Consider the following 26,446-nt stretch of genomic DNA (forward strand, 5'->3'; position numbering starts at 1 on the left):
TGCTGGAAAACATGGTCTCCCCTGCCTCAGAACTTCAGCCCTTCTTCCAGATGGTGTAAGCCCATGACACATCTGTCCCTGGGAAGAACAGCCTGCTACTTTAAGACCAAGCCACTCCCCGAGGGGAGACCAGAGCAGAGGGCTGTGCAGGACCTGCCTCTGAAGGGTTATTGAGATTCTTCCGGTGGCTCCGAGCCACTGTCCTGGCCACACCTCCTCACCTTCTCAGATCCCCGAAAGAAAGCTAATGTCTAGCCTGTGGCCAGAAGGGACTCCCAGGACCCTTCTAGCCTTATGCCCACGTCCCTCCTGACTGACGGTTAAACAATGTGATTGTCTCATCCTGGGTGTGTGTGGGTACTTGTGTTGTTATTTCAGGCACATCCAAGCTTCCGACAGAGCTCCTGTCCCCTAAAAGGCTGGCTTTATCCTACACACAGTTCTCCAGCGGGTCCTAGGGTTTATACACCCAGGGTAGCAAAAACAGACCCCCAAATGGGTGCCCCAGGGACATTGTGCAGCACATGGCTCTGATCCAGTACAGGGCTGCCACTAGCCCTGTGAGTTTTGCCTCCTCCACCTCCCCTCAAATACAGCTGCCCCTCAGGTCTTCAAGGCTCTGAGTTGTTCAATCTAAACTCCACCTACTTCTGAGACTTTCACTTTCCCAAGACACACTGTATCCCCAGGCTTGCAACAGTGTCAAAGGCCAGAACTGAAGTCAGGCCTTCTGTAAGCACTTGTTTTTATGTATACACATGAGCATCTCTATTCAGTGGGTTTGGTGTGCGTACAGACTCCAGTTTCTTGCCTAGGGATGCCGACCCCCTTCCTTCCCAAGATGCTTCTCTGGGATTGCTCAGTAGCTCAGATCTGCTCTGGCCACCCCTCGAGGGCCTCCTGCTCTCTGGGGGCTTTCCTCTTCACGGCCTTGCTTGGTCTGGTCTGTAAAGTGAAGTGATTTACTTCAGGGCCTTATCCAGCTGGGGTGCCCCTCCTTACAGTGTGTTCAGTTCCCATCTATAGCCCATGGGGTGGGATGGCTGGATGTCATTCATTTGCATCTAACACTCAGCTCATCCCCAACATTTCCCTGTGGTGGGTCCCAGAATGCATCACCTAGACACTTCCTGCTGAAGGACAAAACCATGGGACTTCAGACCCCACTCATTTTTGATCCCAGGAGCCTCCCACCCCTGTGCAGGTGCAGACTCGGTGGTGGTAAAGACCTCAGTGAAGGTGCAGCCTCAGTGTAGGTGGAGAACCTAGTGCAGGTAGGTGCCTCAGTGCTGTGGAAATCCAGTAGAGGTGCAGATTCAGTGCAGGTGCAGACTCCAGTGCTGGTTGACAGTCAGTGCAGGTGGGGACTCTGTGCAGGTGCAGACCCAGTACAGGTGCAGACCCCAGTGCAGGTGCAGACTCAGTGCCAGTGGAGACAGTATAGGTAAAGACCCCTCCTGCACCTGAGTGCTGCAGGTCTGCCTTTCTCCCTGTCTCTGCTGTCTTCTACTTAAGTTGCCTTCTCCATTGCAAAGCAATCAGAACACAGTCCCTGGCTGGGCATGTGGCTTTAAAATCTGAGCACTGGGAGCTGAGTCAGGTAGATCTCTGAACCAAGTTCCATGACAACCAAACTACATAGAGGCCCCTGTCTCAAAAACAACCCAGAATATTGTAGTCCCTACAATACCACTAAATCTTTTCTCCTTCACCCATCAATTTCATATTCCCTCCCTGTTCCTCAAACCTTAAGGGGTCTGAAGTATGTCTGTGCATGTGTGTGTGTGTGTGTGTGTGTGTGTGTGTGTGACCTCATCTATCTAGTAACACAGTGGTTGTGCTTTGAGGGACCCTGCATGCCTTTTCATGTGTATAGTCAAGTCTTGAGGAGATCCCCACCTTCATCTTCCTCTCCCTGGCCTCAGAGACACCCTCCCCACCCAGACTCATTCCAAACAGGGTTGGGCCAGAGCTGAGGTTTGGCTAGGACTCTCTGCAGCTGATACTAAACCACAGAGGTCATCCCGAGAGCACAAAGGGGAATGTCCCCAAAGGTCACTTTTGCTTTGAGCTCAGGCAGCTTTTCTCCATGGAAACAATGCCACACAGTTACTCAAATACCATTTATAGTTGGAGGTTAGAGCCACAACCCGCAACAGGCTATTAAATTACTGTGCCAACCAACCTGATCTGACAGTTCATGGGCCGCTCTGCCAAGTGGCAGCTGAGTGGCAGGTTCACAGCCCCTCCCTGCAGCAGCTTCTCCTTCCTCTCTGGGAACTTGGGGCTTGGCTCTGAGGAGGTATGGGAGGAGTTGAAGGGCAGAGGTTCTGAGGTGGATATTCTTGGGTGGGGCCCTGGAAGGTGGGTCCCCTGGCATCTAGACAGGTGGGTGAAGGTTTAGGACAGAAGTCTCTCTGGTGTGTGTGTGTGTGTGTGTGTACATGTATGCACTCGCATGTGTGCATGTCTGCGTGTGTGTATGTATGTGTGTGCATGTGTGTGTGAACCAGGAAAGGAAGGAGCAAGTGATGAAAGGCTTTGAGGCCCCACAGTGGGTCTGACTGGGACAGGGCATTCCAGCTGCTGTAGAGGGTTCTAGAAACATATCAGTCTCCACGTTTAGCTGAGACCTCAAATTAGAGGGATGCATCTGTTTTACCAGAACAGGCAAGAATAGGACAGAATTGTGTTTGTGGGGGGCGTGACACAGCTGCACAGCCCCTGTTGGTGGATTAGAGGAGAAGGAGAAACAAGGAGAGGAGAGAAGCTGCCAAGAAGTCCCCAGGCCTGCCACACCCTCGCAGTTGCTTCTTGGCTTTGGGTTTCTATGGGTTAAAAATAATCTTAAGAGGGCTGGAGAGATGGCTCAGCGGTTAAGAACACTGACTGCCCTTCCAAAGGTCCTGAGTTCAGTTCCCAGCAACCACATGGTGGCTCACAACCATCTGTAACCCTGATTCCAGGGGACTCAAGACCCTCGTCTGACCTTGGAAGTCACCTGGAACATATGTGGCATGTGCACACATCCGTGAAGGCAAGACGCTCATAAAATAATAAGATTAAAAACAATAATCTTATGAGCCAACAGTGATAGCATATGTCTGCAAGTCCAGAACCTGGGGAGGCTGAGGCAGGAGGATTGCTTAGTTTGAGGTTAGCCTGAGCTCTGTAGTCAGGGACCAGTCTGGCTATAGTGAGAGGTCCTATCACAGACATTCCAGAACAAAGACCATGAAGAATACACTTGGACGGCTGGACCCTAGAAGGCTGCGGCCTTCACTGCTCTCATCTCAGTTGAGTACATAGAGGCAGCTGGAAGTCAGACACGGGCGCTGGGGACTGACATAACAGCTGCGCCATCGCTCCAGCCTCCGCTGACGGATTTGTAGTTCATGGACGGTTGGGAGCTGGTGGGGACTACATGGGGGTGTAGCCTAGAGGAAGGGAAAAAGAGGGTGAGGATATTCCCTTTACAAGGATACAGGGATAACCTAGTTCCTGGGCCCCACTGTGTGTGTGTGTGTGTGTATGTGTGTGTGTGTGTGTGTGTGTGTGTGTGTGTGTGTGTGTGTTACAGATCTTGTTCTAAGCACACACTGTCTTTGAGAACCGATCAGGGGCAGTATAGAGGGAATACAAGCCACTGTAGGTTGTTGGCACCTCCTCTTCTATGTCCCAGGTCAGAGAAAGCATGACCCTGTAAGACGGTGTTCAGGAGCTGGAAAGATGGCTCAGTGGTTTGTAGCTCTTGCCGAGGACCAGGTTCGGTTCCCAGCACCCACATGGCAGCTCACAGCTGTCTGTAATTCCAGTTCTAGGGGGGGGTCAGATGCCCTCTGCTGGCCTGAGCAGGTACTGCACACACATGTGATTCTCATTCTCTCTTCCTCCCTCACTCCCCCCTCTCACAAAATAAAACTGAACAAATACCCTTTAGAAAGACCAAGTGCTTGACTGAAACCTCAGCTCCCTTGCTCAGGGGAGTGATCCCCACTCTTCCCCACACTCCCTCAGGACTGAGGTTCAGGCTGACACTCTGACCATGCAGAGGAACCCTCAGGACAAACACAGTATCTTACCTGCTCATGTAGATCCTGGAGAGCCCGCCTGACCTGAGTGAGGGATGAGAGGGAACACATTCAGGTATTAAAGTCTCCTTAGATGGTGAGGAGACACTTACCACCTCCTTCCCGCATGAACTCCACCTACTCTGCCTGGGAACCTGGGGACCTTGTGGCCTAATGGTCAGACCCCAGGCTGGCGTTTCTTCTCTTTCTATAGGACAGCTTTGCTCTGACACTGGTTCCAGTGCCTTCTAGAACTCTCTAGAATTACTTTTTAGCCTTAGGCCCTTCTGTGGACAGGAGGGCGTATCGGGGAAAGGCTAGCCCCAGCCACCTGCCTGGATTCTTTATTTCATTATCTTTGATGTCTGGGCTGCGTGTCGCCCAGGTGGGTCTTGAACCTGTGACCCTCCTGCCTGTGCTGGGGTTGGAGACTGCTCCTCCACACTCTTCTCACCCTGCATGCTCTTCACATGCTTGATGACGCCCACTGCCAGGAAGATGAGTCCCAGCGCCAGGCCAACCGCTCCGGTCTGCATCTTGTTCCGGGCAGATTCAGACTGGATCCCTGGTAAGAAGAGAATTGAGGGTTAACACCCCCTCCTGAGGAAGCATGGCACTCCTTAGAGCTTTCTGACAGGGATACAGAACAGGAAGGTCAGGTTGTCAATACGAAGGTCACCAAGAGGAACATGCTTGGGGGAGGACATGTGGAAGGACTCTGAGACCTAGACCTAGGCTAGCATCTTCAAATGATCACCATGAGGATCGGGCAGCTGCCTTTCCAAACAAGGACAGACAAGAAAAGGTCCAACCCTGGGATATGGGCATGGCAGGGGATGTGTGCCTCCCCAGACTTCATGACAGGGCCAGATCCCATATCCTCAACATCCCCAGACCAGGGACAGGGGGACAGGCTCTCCTCTCATGCCTCCAGCTCAGAACCAGCCTCAGGGATCTCCAGAAGCCCTGGGGGGTAATCAGGTCCCTAGGGGTGACTCACTCCATTCTACAGTGATGGGGTTCTCAAGGCTGGGGTGCTCCACGTGACAGGTGTACACGTCTCCCTGCTGTGGCGTTATCTCCAGCATGACCAAAATCTGGAAGGTCCAGTCCCCATTTTGGATCAGGTTGGTGGACACCACCCCAGCAGTTTCCTCCTGGCTGTTCTGGAACCAGCGGACTCGAATGCTGCGTGGGTAGAAATCTGTCACGTGGCAGACCAGCAGGTTGTGGTGCTTCAGGGTGACCTTCTTGGAGGGTGACACGTGTACCTTGGGCTGGACTAGGAGTGGAAAAGAATGTCATATGAGAGTGTGGTTCTGTGGTAAGCACTTGGGAGGCAGAGGCAGGTGGATCCCTGTGAGTGTGAGGCCGGCTACAGAGTGAGTTCCAGGACAGCCAGGAACACGTAGTGAGGCATGTTTTCCAGCTGTGAAACTCCCACTATGTCATGGTGAGGATGCAGGAGTCATTCAAATAATTTTAAAATTAATTTTAAAGATTTATATGTATGGTTTTATGTGTATAAATGTCTTGCCTGCATGTATGTCTGTGCACCATATGCATGCCTGGTGTCTTCAGAGGTCACAAGCGTGTGTTGGTTCTCTAAGAACTGGGGTTGTAAATGACTATAAGCTATCATGTAGGTGCTGGGAATTGAACCCGGGAGTAGCCAGTGCTTTTAACTGCTGAGCCATCTCTCCAGCCCCCACTTGGTCACTTTTATGAACTGACAGTTCCTCCGTTAACTCCTTCCTGAATTGTGATTTATGAATTAAAATGTGTCTCCCTCCATTTGAACTCCTGGACTGTCGGGTTAGCCTTAGACCATATCCAGAAGGCCTGCAGTATACAACTGGCCTCTATGGGGCTCTGGAGCGCCATCTACAGGCACAAAGGACTCATTACTTTTCTGGTTCAAACTATATTTCATAGAGACAAAAGATTTCCAATGTCCTAAGGCTGCTTGCTGAATGGCCACCAAATCTCTATATGATTATTTCTAAAGTCTGGTCAGTTATTTACCCTAGAGATTTGATTCAGATGGATACAGTCCACCCAAGGCTAAATATCCAAGGGTAAAAGGAGAAAAATTCATAATTCGAGGGCAGCCTGAGTTACAGAGATTCTTTCTCAAGCAGGAGGGATGGAGAGATGGCTTGGCCATTCAGAAGATCCAGAGGACCTAGGTTCAACTCCCAGCTTGCACAGGGAAACTCATAACTGTCTGTAACTCCAGTCCCAGGGAATCTGACAGTCTCTTCTCTCCTCTGCAGGCACAGAGAGAAGGCAGGCAGGCAGAAACATCCTCACATGTAAAATAAAATAAAAAATTTTAAACAGAAGATAAAAAGAAACTTCATCGCTCTTAACTGTTTTTTGTTAGTTAGTTGTTTATTTCAAATTAATTTTAAGATTAAACTACAGAGGTGCTTTCCTCTCTCATGTGCCGTGATCACTGTTCTCGGGATGATGTCCTAAGGCTTGGACTCCAGCCTTCCCTCTTCCCAACTCCTCTGACACCAGAAGCACAGCTGTAACCTTGACATTTCCTACTTGGACAGCGGTTCTGTGTGGTTCACACCAACTCCAATTTTTGAGGCTGGTGAGTTTCAAGTTCTAGTCTAACCTGGGCTACATGGTGAGACAGCCTCAAACAACTGCCCTAGGGTTTGGAAACACATTTGTACCTGGTTACCCTGTCACCACAGGACACTAACTCCAAACAGTCGTCTGATCCCAGCACTGCTGAGTGTCAATTTCTGGGGTTCTCGGCACTGCCGAGTGTGATCTCTGGCCAGTGATTTTTGGGGTATCTGTTGAGCAGACCAGTCTGAGACACTCTGCTTCGGGTGATTTACCCAAGTTCAGGCTGGAATTCAGGGTTCTCTGCAAACCAACAACCAAGCATACTGGATGCCAGCCTACAGTTGAGGACAACCCCATGTCTTTGGACATCACCTTACTTAGCTACTCTGTCATCTTTTCTAACTCAGATACTGTCCCAACTCCTTCTCAATTTGTCTGGATTCCCACTCATTCCTAGGAGTCAGGGTTTAGTTGATGACAGGGACTCCCACTTATTAAAGGAGTGTGTCTCCCCACACTCTTTCCTGTGTCTGCAGAAGGCTCCCTGCTTCACCCCTGGCTCTTGCTCCTTCTCCTCAGGATGCTCACCTCCCTCATTCCAAACACTGAGGGGAAGGAGCCAGGGCTCCTCTCTGCTGGCTTTGTACAACCACCTGCCGCCTCCTCGCTCTGACCACCTGTCTACCCGCTTATCATGTCTTTGGCTTTCCAACCTTCTGCCTTCTGTCCTTACCTTCTCAATTGTTGGTCCCAGTGTCTGTTCTTGTCTGTCACCCTCTCGACCTCAGTTTCCCCAGACACCTCTCTGCCCCGGTTTGCTTCCGGTTCCCAGGACTCTGCTTTGTTATCTCTCAATGACCTCACCGGGCAGACCCTCCAGCATCTGTCTTTGAGCCCTGAGCCTCCATTGTCCCCTGTGTCCCCCACAGAGCCTACACTCCTGGGAGGTGGCACCTGAGGCCCATCTCCCCGCAGCTCCTGCAATTGTCCCATGGTCCTGTTGCCTTCACTCCACAACAGGCTGGTTACCAAGCCTGACACGCTCTTGACATTCCTTAGTCCGACCTCTGTCCTCGCCCCCAAGTCTCCGCCCCTTCCCCCAAACCCACCCAGTCGGTCCCCCGGGACTGCTGCCTGGTTTTCTCCTGGACCTCACCTCGGCGTTTCACTGTGAAGCCCTGATTCAGCTCGTAGTTGTGTCGGCACACCGTGTCCACCTCGGACCTCCGCCGCTCCATGTAGTCCTTCTGCCTGTTCCAGGACTCGGCCCAAGGTCGCCCCATGGCGGTGAGCGCGCGGAACTCGCCCACAAGGCTGTCGAAGCGCATGAACTCCTCGCGGTTGAAGATGCACCTCATGATGTAGCGCTGTGTCCCGTTGTTCTCGGCGTAGCATTCGTGCAGCGCGCGCAGCAGGTGGTTCTCTGAGGGCATCAGAGTCCTGGAGCGCTGGGACTCTGCCAGCCTCAGTCCCGCCCCACCGAGGGACCCCCGCCTAGCCACCAACTCACAGTCTGGCTGCCTCTCCCCAGCTTCCCCCTCAGTCTGGATCTTTGAATACTATTTTTATTGACTGATTTTTCTTTATTTTGAGAATCAGACATGAGCACATCTACCCACCTCCCCCACTTCCCCTCCAATTCTCTGCAAATATCTCTCAGCATGGCCCCTCCCTACTTTGGGTTCTCTCTCCTTTCTCCTTCTCACCTTCCCCCTCTCCTCCCCCATCTTCCCCTCTCCCTTTTTTCCTCTTCCCTCCTTCTCCTTCTGTCCCCTGTCTTTCCCTCTTCCTTTTCTTTTCCTCTAAGTTCAATTAATGCTGTCCCATCCACTGGCACATGGGACAGGTACCAATGACATCACATTCGAAAAGAAGTGATAATGGAGTTGGACAGAAGACTAGGTGATTAAGAGCACTGGTAGTCTTGAGTCCCAGAATTCATATGGTGGCTCACACTCCAGTTCAAGATCAAAGACCGTGTCTGGCATCCAATGGCACCAGGCACACCACTCATGGTGCACAAACATACATGTGTGCAATATGCACGCGTGCACACACACACACACTCACACACACAGTGTAAGTCTTTCCGTTCCAGCAGTTCCCTAGGCCTCAGTTTCCTCACCAGTGACGTTAGGGTGAGGTTCACAGGACATAAAGGGACTTCCTGTTGAAGGTGACCCGTACCAGTGAAGGGTTGGGGAACTGAGGGGAAGGTCACAGTTCTGGAGGCTGAGTGGAAAGTACACCGTACATGGGGCCCACCAGGAGTTACAGAATCTCACCCTAGCAGTCTCTACAGAAGGGAAGCTGCAAGGTATGGGGCGGGGCCTTGGGGCTTGGGGCGGGGCCTTGGGGCTTGGGGCGGGGCCTTGGGGTTTGGGGCGGGGCCTTGAGAGCTGTACTGACATCCCTCTATCTCCCTCTGTCTGTGGAGTCTCCTGCCTGAGCCAGCCAACTTGAACACCTCAAATATCACCTCCCCGTAACAAGGTGCTTTCTTTTATGTACCAGTATCTTCAATACACCTGCATGCTGGACTTGCGGTATGTCCTGTTCCACGTGCTGGGAATGAGGAAATAAACCCATGAACCTTAACGTAAAAGTTAATTCGCTATCTCGCCTTCAAGTAGCCACGTGGGAAGACTTGGTCTTAAAAGGTGTGGACTGAATATGTAGAAACACCAGGGTGGAACTCACCACTTGGCATGATAGCCTAAAAAGTGAATCAGGGTCTGGAGGTGAAGACCACTCGCTGTTCTTGCAGAGGCACCCATAGGGCTGCTCACAACCACCTGTAAGTCCAGTCCCAAGGGATCCAATGCCCTCTTCTGACCTTTGTGGATCCCAGGGGTACCCATGGTCCACATATGAACACATAAAATAATACAAAACAATATATTCATTTAAAAAAAAAGAATGGCAGCTCTCACCTGAAATCCCAGGCCTAAGAATGCAGAGGCAGGAGGATTGCTGCAAATCTTGGGACAACCTCACCTCAGTGAAGCCCTAGTGGGCTCTGTAGTTCCTAGAAGCACTGGCTGGGTAATTGTTACAAACCCTTTCTTTCTAGGAGCCACCAGCAGTGTGGGTCTTTCTGTTTGCCCTGTGTGAGCCTCTGCGGGTCTGTCTGTTCTTACTCTTACCAGTGAAGATGGTTGTTTTCATGTTCCACTCCCTAAAAAATTAACAGTTCAAAGCAAATTCTGCCTTTTTTCCAGTCCAAAAACCAGTTCCAACACAGTCCGTCCTGATCCGGCAAGTGGATCAGAAGATAAAACGGCAGGTGTGGTTTGCACCACAAGAGGGAGCTCTAAGCCGGCTTATTAATGCGTTTTATAACCAACAGCCTGGGGCTGGGAGCAGCTTGGAGAGGGAGGCTTGTGAAACCTCGGTTGGGTTCCATTCTCAGGGCTGCAGGTAATAAACACACTAAACTAAATAATCCATTGTTTCATTTAAAAGGATATAAGGCTTTGGTGTTGTGGGGCTGCATGCCTTTAATGCCAGAAATTGAGAGGTTGAGGCAGGGGCATTGTAGAGAGCTGGAGGCCAGCCTGGACTTTCATCTTAAAACAAAGAGGATATTAAAAGTTAAAGGGTTTCTGGGGCCTCGGTATTAACACACTTCTGGGGCTCCCAATGCATTTGTCGAAAGATGCTCATTAATTAACTTTTCTACCAGGTCAGGAGGAAGGTAAAGCCAAAGACAGGAAGCCAGAGCTCTAGACAAATCTGAAGTGCCTACTGTAGCTACAGATATTGGGAAGCCCTCCTGATGTGAGGGAGCAAACAAGCCTGGGGTGCAGGTGCAGGAAGAGATGACTATGGGGTGTTCTGATGTTTCCCTCTGTTTCCATAGTAACCTCAGAATAACTGGTGTGCTCAGGAGAACCTGCATGACTTGCAGAGGACAGAAGGTGGGGGTGGGAAGGCCTTAGGGGCTCTGTAGTAGCCAACACACACACACACACACACACACACACACACACGGCAGGTGTCTCAGCCCAGTGCCCAGGTCCTGTTCCCCCTCCCGTGAACATTCTCTCCCTCTTCTCCACCTGCCTCTTGTCTCTGAATATAAATCTTGTCATTTTAATTCATCAGTTTTTATTTCTCCTCCCTTATCAATAACTCATGTTTGTACAAGGAAGGAAAACAATTTTGAAACTTTCCTTTAGCAATTTAACTTTTGTAAATAGAAGTTATCCATGGGGGTTGGAGAGATGGCTCAGAGGTTAAGAGCACTGACCACTTCCAGAGGTCCTGAGTTCAAGTCCCAGCAACCACATGGTGGCTCACAGCCATCTGTAATTGCCCTCTTCTGCTTTGTCTGAAGACAGCCATCGAGTGTACTCATATACATTAAATAAATAAATCTTTAAAAAAAGAAGTTATCCATGAAGGAGGTAAAGTTGAAATGGGGGTGTGTGTCCCTCACCGGGCCCCTCTGGTTCCCTGGACCTTGAAGGCACAGTTCCACAGCCGAGCTGTCCCTTAGTTGGGTCTCACAGCCTTCTGTGATCATCAAGGGCAAGTTCTCTCTCCTTCCTCGGCAAGTGCACCCAATGTCACCGGGGAGCGTACAGGCTCCTGCCCCACCCGGGGTGAGCGTAAACCACTCTCTCCTGATATTGAGTCAATCAGGTGACCTGAGTCCCCTCAAGGATGTGATGGAGACGGGAAACCCAGGAGGCTGAGCCTTCTGACCTCTCTGTAAACCTTGCCCTGCAAACTTATTCTAGAACTCTAGGTCCGTTGTCCACAGGACCTTATCACCACTGATGGGTTCATGGTTTCTATGTTCCCGGGAGTGGGAAACACAGGCTGGAAAAGAAAAGGCAATGCGGATATGAGCCTGCTTTTCCACCTGGGAAGGAAGGACACAGACTGTGGGAGAAGACCGACTGTTTCTCAGAAGTGTGGTCCTATATAAGAGAAAAGCCCTGAACCAGACTTCCCAGAGTCACCCGCTTGTTAGCTCTTACCTGGAGGGGCCCCACCCTGGATCTCTCTGCTCAGCAACACCATCAAAGCTGTTGTCCAGGGGACCATGTGGATCCATCGGACCATCGTGGAGCTGGAAGGGCGGGTGAAGTGAGGAAAGCAGTGACCAGGGGATGGTGGACTCCTGAAGCTGAGCTTCTAGACGAACAGCAGAACCTAAGACTAAAGTTGTCTGCTATGATCCCATTGGACAGAGTCTGAGGAAAGAGCCAATGAGGCCTGCGCTATCTATGAGTCATCAGTCACTGGGCAGATAACCAACTTAGTGGGTGATACAGGTGAGATGATGTCAGAGACTGGCTAGAAAGGGGGAGAGACTCGTGGGAGACAGGACCCCAGGGCATCATTCAATAGGGAACGGGCTAGCTCACTCCCACCAACCGCCAACAGAGGAAACACTGACTGGATGTCCCGCACTCCTTCCATGAAGTTGCTCTCACTGTGAGCTTCTTTGTCACCCAGTCCAGGGCAGCCACGTGACCCCGACGCCCTCCTAAAGCCAGGTGTCTGTTGGAGATGAAGCAAAAGCAGAGAGTTAATTCCAGACTGGAATAATTCAGCCAGACCCATCCCAGCCCCGGGAAGAAGCACGTTGCTGCACACTGCAGCGAACAAACCCACGCTGTGTAACTGAAGAAGGCACAGGTCGTGTACACACATGACCAGCTGAGGAGACACAGCCAAATCTTAGTTCAAGAGTCACAGAAGGGGCTAAGGAGATGGCTAAGTCTGTAAAGTGCTTGCCACAAAAGTATAGCGGCCTGAGCCTGAATCCCTGGCACACGGTAATCTCAGTGGTAAGAACACTTGCTGCTCTCATGAGAACATTGGGTTCGGTTCCCAGCACTCAAATAGTGGCTCACAAGTGTCAGTAACTCCAGTTCCATGGGATCTGGCGCCCTCTTCTGGCCATTGTGGGCAACAGGCATGCATGTGGTGCACATACAACATACAGGCAAACCACTCATGCACATAAAATAAATAAAATATTAAAAACAGCAGACAAGGGCTAGAGAGACAGCTCAGTGGTTAGAGCACTAACTGCTCTTCCAGAGATCCTGAGTCCAATTCCCAGCAAACACATGGCTCACAGCCATCTGTAATGAGATCCGACGCCCTCTTCTTTTTTAAAAGTATTTTTTAGGATTTATTTATTATGTTTATATGAGTACACTGTAGCTGTCACCAGACACACCAGAAGAAGACAAATGCCTTATCTTCTCAAATCTCTACTACTTGCGGAGACGGTGGCCACATGAGCTTCTGAAAATGCTTCCTCTTCTTTGGCCCCCTTTACCCAGCAACAGCTACGTCAGCCGTCTGACTTTTCTGATTGGCTGACCCAGCCTTGCCGGTTTCCCCTGGTCTCTGAAATCAGGCTACAGAACCAAGTTTTGGGAGTTTCAGGTGTCCCCACTCTGATTACGGTCATCAGCAGTAGATTTCCCAACCTGTGCTCCGAAGAGAGAATGTTCCAGACGAAAACTGAGGCCCTGAGAGCCTCCTTCCTGGCCTTCCTGCTGAGTCTCCCGGGAGCTGGGGCCATCAAAGGTCAGGAGGATGGGTGGGTCTCATGGTGGGACTAAACAGCCACAAGCTTCCTTTAGAATGAGAGATTTTGCAGGGCTCTGTCAATTTCCTCTGTTTCTCACCTCTCCTCAGTCACTTGGTTTCATCTTGCTCTAATAAGCATTAAAAACCAAAAGCAGCCGGCCTGGAGAGATGGCTCAGTGGTTAGGCATACTGCCTGCTCTTCCAGAGGACCAGAATCCCCAGCCGCTACGTGGCAGCTCACAATCTGTAACTCCAGCTCGAGGGGATCTGATTTTCTCTTCTGGCCTCTGTAGGCACTGCACACATGCTACACTTATATTTATGTAGGCAAACACTTGGCATATAATCAAAGGAAACGAGTCTTATAAGACACAGCAGCCGCAGTCACCATTTCCACGTCCCAGGAGCCATCTGTGAAAATCGTTTTGCGTTTTCCCGAGAGATTACAAACACTGAAGCTAAAAAGATTAAAATATTCTCCAAGGTAGTTCACCCAGTTGGGAGCCAAGGTTCGAATTCACACACAGTTCTGACCACAGGCTGACTCTGCACACAAAGACTTTACGGCTGAACCCAACCAGGACCCCACTCCTGCTTTATGTGGCTGCCTTTAAGAGACTATAGCGCTGTGTTTGGAACCTAGCAGAGCACCTGTTCCTGCCTTCCAAGATCTTATGACCTTCCTAGGATAACAATGGGAGGTTCATGCCTTTTTCCCTCAGAGTATCATGATTTTGTTATTGTGAGTCAGATCCCACGTGGAGCAGTGTGGACTTTGGGTGACCACAAAGACCACACTAGAAATTATAAATCACGATGGTGCTCTGTCTCTTCCTGCTGATACCAGGAAGCACCGAGCCCATGCATGATGCCATCCAAAGATGAAGAGATGGGAAGGACTAGAATTCGCAGTGCGGGCTGGATGTGGTGGTGCACACCTTTAATCCTGGTAAGAGGGAGGCTGAGGCTCGAGGTTTGGGAGTTTGCCTCCATCCGACACAAACTCAAAGTAAATAATCAACATTACAAGGCTTTATAACAAACCACCTGGCCCTAGTTTCTCTGTTGTCATGAAAATACCCCAAGTAAGAAGCAATTTGGGGAGAAAACAGGGTATTTGGTGTACAGGTCCATCATTTCAAATAAGTCAAGGCAGGAACTCAATGGGTCAGTCTCAATCAAGAAAAAAAGAATAAGCAATCGGGAGGCAGAACCAGGAAGATCTGTGAGTTCAAGGCCAGCCTGGTCTACATAGTGAGTCCAGGGAAGTATATATAGTAAGAGCCTGTCTCAAAACAAAACAGAACATACAGACAAACAAAAGCTAAAGAATAAACACATCCTTGGTTGTTTCTTCTCAGATAGTTTTCTTCTCTCTCTTTTGGGTGGTGGAGGTGATTGTTTTTGTTTGTTTGTTTGTTTGTTTGAGACAGGATTGTATTGTGTAGTTCCTGCTGGCCTAGAACTCTATATAGACCAGCCTGGCCTTGGATCTGCCTGCTTCTGCCTTCTGAGTGCTGGGGTTAAAGGTGTGTGCTATCCTGCCTGGGCACTTTCTCCATGCCTAGGGAATGGTGCCACCACAATGGACTGGGTCTTTCTATATCAGTTAACAATCAAATCAGTCCCCCATAGACATTCACAGAGGCCAACCTAACCTAGACAATCTTCATTAAGACTCTTGACCTGGGTAATCCTAAATTGTGTCAAATTGCTGGGTAAGATTAATCTGTATAGCCCATGCCTTGTCAACTTGACACACAAACACATCCTTGAATGCATAGCCTTCCATCCTTGTCCTATATGTCTATGTAAATATAAAATTCAGTATAAGGTCTTTAAAAAAATTCCAATACTGCAAAAGTTCAAATTCTAACTGGCTATACAACATAAAATAAAAATAAAGTTATATACTAAACATTTTTATTCCCAAAAGGAAGAACTGGAGCATAAAAAAAGTCACTCCAAAGCAAAACTAAAACAAGCAGTATAAACCCAAATCCTGGAGTGTTGTATCTGGTATTTTGGACTAACTCACAATCTTCTGGGCCCCAAAGGGCTTGAGTAGCCCCAACTTTCAGCTCTGCCATCCGCAGCACACACACGTTTCCTTTTAGGGCAGCTCCACTCTACATCCGGGGCTCTCCTCAAGAGGAGTCGTATGGTCCTTTATCACCAGTGTCCTAGGGTCTAGGGCAGCTGAAGCATCATCTTCACCGTAGGCTGCTTAGGACCCCGACCCTGCCAGCAGCACCTTGCTGCTTGGATAACTATTTCTTTGTTTTTCCTTTTTCTGAAAGAGGGTCTCCCTGTGTATCCCAGTCTGGCCTGCAACTCTTAACTCAGACCAGGCTGGCCTCAAACTCAGAGATCTGCCTGCCTCTGCCTCCTGAGTGCTGGCATCTAGATAATTCCTCACCGAGGCTCTCTTCCCAAGTGGCGCTAGGCTATGTCAGGTTGATGATTAACCCTAACCAGCACATAGCCCGGTGGAGGCCACGCAGGCACTTGGGAGGCAGAGGAAGGTGGATCTCTGTGAATTTGAGGCCAGCCTGGTCTACAGAGTGAGTTGCAGGACAGCCTGAGCTATTGCAGAGAAACCCTGTTTCAAACAAACAAACAAATAAACAAAAAACCAAACTCTAACCAGAACAGCCCACAAAAGTTTAGTTTAAGGCAGGAATCCGGGAGTAGGTAGAAATGTAACTGAGACAAAGTTGGGGAGAAACCGAAGTACCTAATACCCTGTTGATGGTCTTGTGTGTGAATCTACCCTTGTAGTGAATACCTTAATAAACAAATATTTGTGTAAATATGAAAATTAACTCATCACTTCATGTGTGAGTGTGTGTGAGTGTGTGTGAGTGTGTATATGTGTGAGTGTGTGTGTGAATGTGAGTGTGTGTGAGTGAGTGTGTCAGCACTGGGAATAAGCATGGGTCTCCATGCATGCTGTACAAGTACCCACCCACTGAGCTACAGCCCCACCCCAGGCTGTCCTTTGCACGGTCTCTCTTCTCCTGGCTTCTCCTCTCAACGTGTAGATAAATTCTTTGCCTTAAAAACTCAAACATGAACTACCCAATGAAAACCATCCTTGCCAGTGTGCAGTATCCCAGCCTAGGGCTGCTGTGTGCAGCCACTGTCTTACAGTGTTCCTGTAACTGCTGTCAGAGACCACACCTGACACTGAATCTCAGTCCTCCTGCCTCAGGCCCCTGACTGGAATTTCGGGCTTATGCCACCAAGTCCAGACTACTGGAATTCAACTCTCTTTTCCTACTATCTGACCTTTAAAAGGATCCTCTTTTACCCTGTTTATCCCCACCCCATTTCCCTGCAGCTTTCCTGTTTGCCTTTGAATTGAGTTTAGCTATCACCTCCCCACAGCTAAGGCCTTAGGCCTTTTCAAGTCTTACTTTACACACGCTTCCTGCAGTGCCCCTTGTTCTGTTGCTGTGATAAACACCATGGCCCAAAGCAACTTGGGGAAGAAAGGGTGACTTGTCTGTCCACCATGCCCAGAGGGAGGAACTGGAGAGAGACCGCTGAGGGTTGTTTGTTCGGTTCCCCGAGTTTTATGAAGACTTTTCTGAGCTCACAGGGAACCTTAAATCCTTCTCCAGGATCATTCTCCATGCTGTTTGGTCCAAGCATAGACAGACACTCCTACCTGCTGTAGGGACCTACAGGGAAGAGGGGGGCGTGTGTCCAAGTCCAGAATGCTCACACCGTTCATACCGTTATTACTAATGATAGTTTGTATTATGTTTGCTATTTCTTAACAACTGATAAAGACTAAGGAACAAAAAAAAAAAAAAAAAAAAAAAAAAAAAAAAACCACACAGGTATTTCAAACTCAACAACTTCTACAATTTCACAACCATCTGTAATGAGATCTGATGCCCTATTCTGGTGTGTCTGAAGACAGCTACAGTGTACTCATAGACGGAAAATAAATAAATTAATTTAAAAATTCTTTAAATCAACTTAAAATTAAAAAAGAAGTTTGAAACCATTGTCAAAATCCATCCTGTTAGATTTAATATGCTCAAGATAAAAAAAAAAGTAATACAGAATCAGTATTAGCGCGCACTGCCGGTAAGTTTATGAAAACGGAAACACTACACCCAGTGAGCTCCACCTCTCCTGTAATAAGGGCACCAGCATGCCTGCCCCTCTGCCTGCGTGAGTTTAAACCCAGTTTCACATCTGCAGTCCTAGGACCGGAAGCTGTGGGGAGGAGAAAGTCTCTCAGCTGCGCATTGCTGGGTGACCTGGAATTCAGCAAGTATACAATAGAGGCTCTTAACACCCCCAGACCCCTGCCTCGCCATTTCCACGATGGTTCTTACATCGGTCTCATTTTCCTTTATCTTGCTTATACAGCCGAGCACGTAGCAATGTATGACATATTTGTACAGACGCAACACCCATCCGGTGAATGCATGTACGAGTTCGACGGCGACGAGCAGTTCTACGTGGATCTTGACAGGGAGGAGACGGTCTGGAACCTGCCGGAGTTCAGCACGGTGTATGCGTTTGACGCCCAGGAGGCTCTGCCTTACATCGTCAGCCTGAAGAACAACCTGAGAGCCTTGATCCAGAGACTCAACGTCACCCAGGCCCCCAGTGGTGGGTTCTTTTCTTCTGCCACCCGGTGGGGAGGGATGGGAGCACCCGTGGTCCACACTCAGGATGGGAGACAGACGCCCTCTGCTGAGGGACCCTCCTTTGGACTCCGTGCTGTACAGTTGGGGGCTGGCGTCTCCTCTCCTCAAGAGAAGTTGAGCTGAGACAGGCCGCTCAGTGGAAGGAGTCTTCCGGCTCTCTCCCTGGACCCAGAGTAGGATCTCCATGACCTACTCAGAACTGACCAGGTTCTCTCTCTTCCCAGAGCCTCCCGAGGTGACTGTGTTCTCCAAGAACCCGGTAGAGCTGGGCCAGCCCAATGTCCTCATCTGCCACATCGACAGGTTCTTTCCTCCAGTGCTCAACGTCACATGGCTGCGTAACGGGCAGCCGGTCACCGAAGGAACTTCTGAGAGCGTCTTTCTGCCCAGCACAGAACTCACATTTCACAAGTTCCATTACCTGACCTTCATTCCCACGGTGCAGGACGTGTATGACTGCAAGGTGGAGCACTGGGGCCTGAGCCAGCCGAGTCTCGGTCACTGGGGTAAGTGGCACCCCCTTTCCACACACCCCTGCTCCCAGGACCTGGAGCACCCTATTATACTGACCGCATCTATTTATTTCCCTCAGAAATGCAGGAGCCAGTCCAGGTGTCCGAGGCAATGGAGACCGCGGTCTGCGCCCTGGGCCTGGTGGCGGGCCTGGTAGGCGTCATGGTTGGCAGTGTGCTCATCATAAGAGCATCGCACGGCAGCCATAAGCCCCAGACACAGGAACCCCTGTGAGTGTGAAGGTAGAGATGTTAGGGTGCAGTCAGAGGAGAAAGGGGTGGGAGGTGAGCGGGGCAGAGCTATGTCGAGGCAGCACTGAGAACCGAAGACCTGCACACTGCCTTGAGCGCCTGCGCTTACCGTCCCTTGTTACCCTCACCAGCGTGCTGGTACTACAGTCGCTGTGGTTTGACACATGAGAGATGCTGTGTGCACAAAAACATTAAGCACCTTCACCAAGGCCACACAGCTAGACTGTCTAGATCGAGACCAAGATGAGCCACACTCTGATCTGGAGCCAGTCTGTCCTGCGCATGCGTCCTGGACAGCGCTGGGGCGGACCCTCAGCTTCCCATCTCTGCTCAGACCCACTGCAGGCAAAACTCGCATAAAAATCCTCTTCTGGGTTTCTGTTTATCGAAACATTTATATTTCAAATACTTGCGTTTCTAAGTTCTCTCATTGGGCAGTGATTTCTCCACGACGATCCGTGTCTCCCTCATGCTGACTGATAATCATTATTCACTCTGCACCAGGGGGAGGGGCATAGGGATTGTCAGGACATTCCTGTCTGACTCTGGGTTCGTTTGTTCGCTTGCTCCCTTACTCTCAGGTCTAACCCACAGCATACGTAGCCACGCTAATGGATTTACCGAGTTCTTCTTTACATATAGGTACTATCAGCTTCGTGTGGAAGCACTCACCACACCGGCAGCTTTAGGGAGCTCCGTGGGCTCCGTGGGCTCTGTGGGCATTGCATCACACGCCTGATATTGAGTCTCTCATCTGTTGCTTTCAGCTGTTTACTATGACGCTGCTCTAACCAGCCGCCTGTCTCTACACCCTCTAGTGTACCTGGGGTGTGTCTGATTATCTTTTACCTTCTTCTCATGGACTCGCATCTCTGGGATGCACAGGTCCTGGGACTCTTCCCATGACTGTGTGCAGCCCTCCCATCATCCCTGCGCGGAGTCTCAATTCTGAAGTCTCCTGCGCAGTCTATAGCCACGTCACCATTTTGTCTCCTTTCCTGTGTGGAAAGGAACACACTGTTGCTGTTCATGTTTCTTTAGTTACTTCTAGTTGTGACCTTCTCCGCCGTTTTGAAACTCCATTGTTCTTGTTCTGGTAGTTTCTGGCTTGCATCCTTTGCCCGTTTTTTGTTTGTTTTGTTTGTTTTGGTGTTAGTGCTTCTGTGAGAAGCAGAGAGCTGGGGTTTCCTCTACCATCTTGCTGATGTCGTCCCATAGTTTGGTTTCCTCTCTTTCTTGATAATTTCCTGCCAAACCAGGGTGTTTTATGTGATGCCAACTCTCACTGGGATTCCAGGGAAAATAACTGTCTTAGGGTTTCATTGCTGTGAAGACACCATGACCAAGGCAACTTAAAAAAAAGATTTATTTATTTCATGCATTTGAGTACACTGTAGCTGTCTTCAGACACACCAGAAGAGGGTATCAGATCCAGTTACAGAAGGTTGTGAGCCACCATGTGGTTGCTGGGATTTGAACTCAGAACCTCTGGAAGAACAGTCATTGCTCTTAACCGCTGAGCCATCTCTCCAGCCCCAAGGCAACTCTTATAATGGACAACATTTAATTGGGGCTGGCTTACAGTTTCAGAGGTTCAGTCCATTGTCATTATGGAGGGAAACATGGCAGTGTGCAGAAAGACGTGGGGCCGGTGGAGCCAAGAGTTCTACATCTTGATCTGAATGCAGCCAGCAGGAGACTACCTTTTGTGGACGTCGGGAGAGGACTGGAACTGTACACGGACAGAGCTGGAACATAGGAGACATCACAACCCACCCTATAGTGACGCATTTCCTCCAAGGCCACACTTCCTAATTGTGCCACTACCTGGGCCAAACATTCAAATACTTGAGTCAATGGGGCCACAATAGGTTTCTCACAGGGCCACATGGGAGGGAGACGAGCAAAAGCCCAGTGCCACCCACTGACACCTCACCATTCCTGCTCCCTGTCACCAGCCAGCGCCACCCAACCCCCATCCCACCCCACCTCACCACCTCCCACTCCCCTACCAAGTCCCGCTGCCTTCTGAGCGCAAACTGCAAACTCCGTGGAATGTGAAGGGAGGAGTCTGAGACTTTAGCTTGTAGCCTTATGGGAAGGCTGCCTGTCTGCCTGTCTGCCTGTCCTTCCTCCTTTTTTTTTTTTTTTTTTTTTTTTTGACATTTTCACTGTGTAGCCCTGTAGGCTGTTCTGGAATTTTCTAAGTTACCTGGCAGGCTTTGAAATCCCAGACATCCACCTGCCTCTGCTTCTGTTTCTCAAGCACTGGAATCAAAGCCATGCACCTCCAAGCCCAGTTAGAAGCCCTTCTTCACGGTTTTTATCTGTAAAGGTTAGCACATATCTTGATATTTAGTAATTCCTCCATAAATGCCCACTGACTTGCTGAAAATGGTATTTATCACTCCAACGTGGGCTCATCTAGTCCCTCGCTTACCGAAGGCTAAGTGCTGGCTACAGATGACAATGGCCACCATGAACACACAGAACATGACCGTGTTACCATCACCATGGTAGAGAGCGTGTGTCAGGTACAGTTCGAGCAAGGCAACAGCGAAGCTTCACGGGCTGAGGAAATTGAGGGGAAGTCGGGGTGGAGAGCCATATATACAGGGAAGGGAAGGCAAGACTGAGTCTAGAATCCTGAATTAAGGGTTGATGGTAACTGTGTGTGTCTTGACGCAGGTGATGATATTTATGAAAAGAACGTGGCTTTGAGAGGAAGCTCTGAACTTGTACTATTGCTGCATAGCTCTGCCTGTCCTGGAGCTCTGTAACCTGGCCTTGAACTCACAGACTTAAAGCGCTCAGCCCTCAGTACCATTACCAGCAAATGAATGGTAACGAGTGGACGCTGTACTTGGCACCAGCCTGGACACCCTGCCGAGGCTCCGCAGCTCTGGGGAGGTGGAAACCGGAAACCTCTCTCTGTGCCCTCCCTTTCCATCCCCTACACTATCATTTTACCCTGCACGTCCACAACATAATCGACTTAGCATCCACACGTGTGAACCTGTGGCATTGCCTTCCTATGTCAGACTTACTCCATCTAACATAATGTCCTTCGGGCTCATATGACAGGGTTTCATTTGTTATTTGTGGCTGAGAACTATTCCATTGCATATAAACTACATTTCATCTGATGTTTAAGCTGCACTGTCTGCATACAGCATCTGTGTGTGCTTGAATGTTTGTGGGAGGCTGTTACAACGTGTGTTCATGCATGTGCTCATGCATGTGTGCACGCATGTCCTCTGGCAGAGCAGCGGGGGATTTTACCTGCTGAGCTGTTCCCCAGCCGACCTCCCCGTGTATCTTCTGAGATGAGTCTGATGCCGAACCTGGAGCTCACCTATTTTGGCTAGGGCCAGCCAGTTTCCCGGATCTGCTTGGCTCTGCCCTCCCAGGGCTGAGGGTTCACAGACCCGTGCCACCCACCATGGCTGGCTTCTTTGGTGTGCTGGGAATCCAAACTCCCCTCCTTATGCTGGTGTCTCAAGCATTTTACCCACAGAGCCACCTCCGCAGCACCAGAAGTCTCAGATTGAAAAATCCTTTATTTTAGGGTCTTTGGGAGTTTGATGGAAGTTCCCTTTATCAGGATAGACTTATCCATCTTTATTTTCTTTCTATTTTTTTGAGACAAGGTTTCTCCACGTAGCCCTGGCTGGTCTGGAACTCACTCTGTAGACCAGGCTGGCCTCAAATTCACAAGAGATTCACTTGCCTCTGCCTCCAGAGTGCTGGCATTAAAGGCAGGGCCACCACACCTGCATCTGTCTATTTACTGTTTTGATGGAGTGCCAGCCATTGGCAGAGCCCACCAAGAGGCGAACGCTATGTGCATGCAGACCCTGGCCTACCTCTGGCCAGCATGGAAGAGGGTGTCTGGGGACCAGAAAGGATAAATGAAGACCACCAATGCCCTCTGTCCACCCCACCTCTATTGTGGAAGCTGCGTGTAGCGTTTCTTCAGGGGAAGCATCTTCAGCCATTACACACTCTTCCTTATGGGATAAAAGAAAATAATGTTTTTGAAAACGATTTGCAGATATAAGGGGTTTTGATCCTGTGAATTATTTTACCGAATGATTTCCCTTTAAAGTTTCTTAGTGTTTTATTTTATATTTTACCCCAAATTTTTGCAGAGGGACCCACGGGGAAAATCAGGTTCCATCATGGAGCAGATGGAGGCTTTGCCCAGCACAGCTGTTTGGTGCCCTGGGTTTCTCTGCTCCTTCCTGAAGCCCCTTCTAGAAGGGTGAAGTAGCTGGCGACCCATGGCCTCCACCCTTCACCTTCTCGCCCCAGCTCTTTATTTCCTTACCCAGCAACAAACCCCATCATCACAGAGAACTGCTCTGATTGGCTGCTTACCGCAAGGGTCTTCCCCTAACCTAGACTCCGTTTATTTTCACGTCCACCTTGCTCCCTTGCTCCCCAAACAGACGTTGGTAAAGCCACCCACCCTGGCAATGGTCCCCTTTGTGGAGCTGGTCCTGGTACTCCTAACTGTAATGAGCTTCCGGAGTCCCCAAGGAGTATGGGCCATCAAGGGTAAGTGTTGGAGACACTTGGGGGTGGGAGGAGATAGCACAGGAGAAAGTGTCTGTCTTTGGTTTGGTATATGGCAACTCCCCCCTCCTGCCGACAAATCCCTGCCATATCTTTGTGGACCTAACCACTGGACTAAGGTCAGGTCTCCTCTGGGCTTCTTTTACATTTGGAGTTCTCCTCACCCCCTTCCTCTTTTCTGAGATCTCTGCCCTCACCGCTTCACCGCAGAGAGCAGCCTGGCGCCTGTACCACTTCCTGGCTGCTTCATGCAATTCTTTTTTTTTTTTTTTTAAGATTATTTATTTATTATATATGAGTACACTGTAGCTGTCTTCAGACACACCAGAAGAGGGCATCAGATCCCATTACAGATGGTTGTGAACCACCATGTGGTTGCTGGGATTTGAACTCAGGACCTTTAGAAGAGCAGTCAGTGCTCTTAACCACTGAGCCATCTCTCCAGCCCCATCATGCAGTTCTTATCCAGATGTTGCAGTGCCCACGGCTGTGTTTATGTGTGGCCTCCTTTGGTTTTCCGTATTTGGCATCATGCTGGGCTCATGACAGTCCCCCACACTCCTTCAGAAGTGTAGAGCTCTGTAAGAGCCAGCGGAAATGTAGCTCCGGATATCCAGGAAACGGCACTATGTTGTGGGGTGAGACCTATTAATCAACACTCCCAGGTGGAAGGTGGGCCGTAAACTTTGAGTCCTGATTTTGTTTTTAATTGGCTTTTTGAGACAAGATTCCTCTCTGTAGCCCTGGTTGTCCTAGAACTTGCTCTGTAGACCAGGCTGGCTCAAACCTAGAGATCTGCCTGCCTCTGCCTCTCAAACGCTGAAATTAAAGTTTGTGTGCCACCGCTGCTGGGCTTGAACTTCTGACCTTATATCCAGTGTATCTTACAATATTTTGGGATCTCCTCTTTCCCTCCACTGTGTTCCTGAGACAGAGTTTCATTGAATTAGGTAGCCCACGTTGGTCTTAAACTTCTGATCCTCCTGTCTCTACCCTCTGAGTGCTGGAGTTGTAGGGGTGTGTCATCATGCCCAACTTGTAGAAAGCCGCCCTTTCCCTCACCCTGGTCTCTGAATCATAGATATTATTAAATCATGCTCCTGTCAATCACTGTCCACTACCCACTCCTCTACTAGCTCTCTTTCCAAAAACTTCCTTTAATGCTACAGCTACAGCCACAGTAGGTGATGGAGGCCTAGAAACCTGACAATATCTCTGTGCAGTCTCTCCTTTTCCCAGCCTGTTTTGTCAGCTCCACCCTTGCGTGCAGTGGCCACGCCCCCTCTGTCCTACCCTCTAACTTTTCAAGAGGCTGCTATGGCTTTACAGGACTGTCCTCACACACAGCCCGGGATGAGCCCAGGCTGAGACTCAGAAGCTGAGACATGTTATTCTCGCTCCTTCTCTCACCCAACACAGCCGACCATGTGGGCTCCTATGGACCGGCCTTCTACCAGTCTTACGATGCTTCCGGACAGTTCACACATGAATTTGATGGGGAACAGATTTTCTCTGTGGATCTGAAGAACGAGGAGGTCGTGTGGCGTCTGCCTGAGTTTGGAGACTTCGCACACTCGGACTTTCAGAGTGGGCTGATGAGTATCTCCATGATCAGAGCTCATCTGGACATCTTGGTGGAACGCTCCAACCGAACCAGAGCTGTCAGTGGTACCTGGCCCTCCCTCTGCCCCACGTAATTAGGCAGGGAAGGTGCTGAGCAGGATCCCCAACCCCTCTCCAGAGTCCTGCCCTCCCCATCCCAACCCCTGCCCCAGGAGGATCCCAGAACACTACTGCAGGGAGTCACATGAGAGGAAGTATCCCTTAATCTTGGCTCTAGTAAGGCCCAGCTGTAAGGGACGGGACTTTGGGATTCAGGTTCTCATTCCTCCTAGTGCCTCCCAGAGTGACCGTACTCCCCAAGTCTCGCGTGGAACTGGGAAAGCCCAACGTCCTCATCTGCATCGTGGATGATATCTTCCCGCCTGTGATCAATGTCACCTGGCTGCGCAACAGCCAACCCATCACTAAGGGAGTGACCCAGACCAGCTTCTACTCCCAGCCTAACCACAGGTTCCGGAAGTTCCACTACCTGACCTTCGTGCCCTCTGCAGAGGACGTGTATGACTGCAGGGTGGAGCACTGGGGCCTGGACGCACCGCTCCTCCAGCACTGGGGTACAGAACACCCTGTCCCAGCCTGGTCATGTCCGCGTCGCCACTACCCCAGATCCCTTTCTGTCTCCTCTGACCCTTGATTTCTTTCTCAGAGCCCCACGTGCTTACCCCACCACCGGACACCGTAGAGACCTTGATCTGTGGCCTGGGCCTGACTCTCGGCTTTATGGGATGCCTCCTGGGCACAGTGCTCATGCTCACAGGCGCACGCATGCCCAGTACCCGCAGGTGCAGAAGCCCGGGGAGTCTGGGTAAAGAGAGGAAGGTGTGGAGAGCAGATGGGAGAGGAACGGAGAGGAGGGGTACAGGGGAAGATAGAAATGCAGGAGTTTGGAGAAGTGGGTGTGCGAATGTAAATGGCCTCGATTTCGCGACTTTAGGTAATTTCTCTTCTGAGAGAAACCCATGAGAGATGATTCCTGGCGGACTTCTGGAAGCTTCTGCATGCTCAGCGGCACCTATTACAGTGTGGACCTCGAATGGCATCAACCTCTGTTCTACAAATCCCTCATTTTCTGGTCTTTAAATCCCAGTAGAACTTTGAGGGCGCAGTCTGCTGCCCTGGTACCCCAGTGTACTCACAGTTCCGGCACCATCCACACCTCCGGCAGCTGCACTAAATCCTCTTAAGAGTGCTTGCGTGTGTCCTTTTCATGGGGTCAGTACTTGCAGGCGAGGGACACGCCTGAGCATCAAGAGGAGTTCTGGGTGGTGACCAGGGGAGCCACATTACTGAGTTTTTATGCCAGCTCCCCTGTGCCTTGTTATCCCACAGTGTGGTTACTTTGTCCGTGGGCCATTTCAGAGTTCAAGGAAATGGGTACAGAGTATCCAATTATTGTAACTCCCCCAACCAAGGACTTTTGTAGGGTACAGGGAGAGGAGGGCTCACAGGAATTCTGCTCCTACATGAAGACCACCTCCCTTTTAGACATTGCCTGGCGTCCCGTGAACGACAGACAGCAGCCCAAGACTCGGCATGGCTGCCCCCTTGAGGGGTGTGGGCTTGGCATGGCTGCCCCCTTGAGGGGAGT

General features: G+C 50.1%; 3 protein-coding genes across 3 annotated transcripts; 2 read left to right on the forward strand and 1 right to left on the reverse strand.

Annotated features, from left to right (window-relative positions):
* Positions 1-3,322: 3,322 nt before the first annotated feature.
* Positions 3,323-8,092, reverse strand: LOC308436745 (HLA class II histocompatibility antigen, DP beta 1 chain-like; the record flags this gene model as incomplete). Its single annotated transcript, XM_080937721.1, has 5 exons — positions 3,323-3,437; positions 4,083-4,115; positions 4,503-4,635; positions 5,071-5,352; positions 7,816-8,092. 5 exons carry the CDS (start codon positions 8,090-8,092, stop codon positions 3,323-3,325), a joined length of 840 nt encoding a protein of 279 aa, XP_080793847.1.
* Positions 8,093-13,115: 5,023 nt separating this feature from the next.
* LOC308436747 (RLA class II histocompatibility antigen, DP alpha-1 chain) lies at positions 13,116-18,825 on the forward strand (the record flags this gene model as incomplete). Its single annotated transcript, XM_080937722.1, has 5 exons — positions 13,116-13,217; positions 17,610-17,855; positions 18,118-18,399; positions 18,486-18,636; positions 18,789-18,825. The coding sequence occupies exons 1-5, from the start codon at positions 13,136-13,138 to the stop codon at positions 18,823-18,825; spliced, it is 798 nt and encodes a 265-aa protein (XP_080793848.1). The 5' UTR covers positions 13,116-13,135.
* Positions 18,826-23,120: 4,295 nt separating this feature from the next.
* Positions 23,121-26,407, forward strand: LOC308436748 (HLA class II histocompatibility antigen, DO alpha chain; the record flags this gene model as incomplete). The annotated part of the gene is made up of 5 exons (XM_080937723.1): positions 23,121-23,217; positions 24,655-24,903; positions 25,131-25,412; positions 25,505-25,640; positions 26,344-26,407. Exons 1-5 carry the CDS (start codon positions 23,136-23,138, stop codon positions 26,405-26,407), a joined length of 813 nt encoding a protein of 270 aa, XP_080793849.1. The 5' UTR covers positions 23,121-23,135.
* Positions 26,408-26,446: the final 39 nt, after the last annotated feature.

The sequence above is a fragment of the Micromys minutus genome (assembly GCF_963924665.1).
Source record: "Micromys minutus genome assembly, chromosome: 25".
NCBI classification, from domain to species: domain Eukaryota; kingdom Metazoa; phylum Chordata; class Mammalia; order Rodentia; family Muridae; genus Micromys; species Micromys minutus.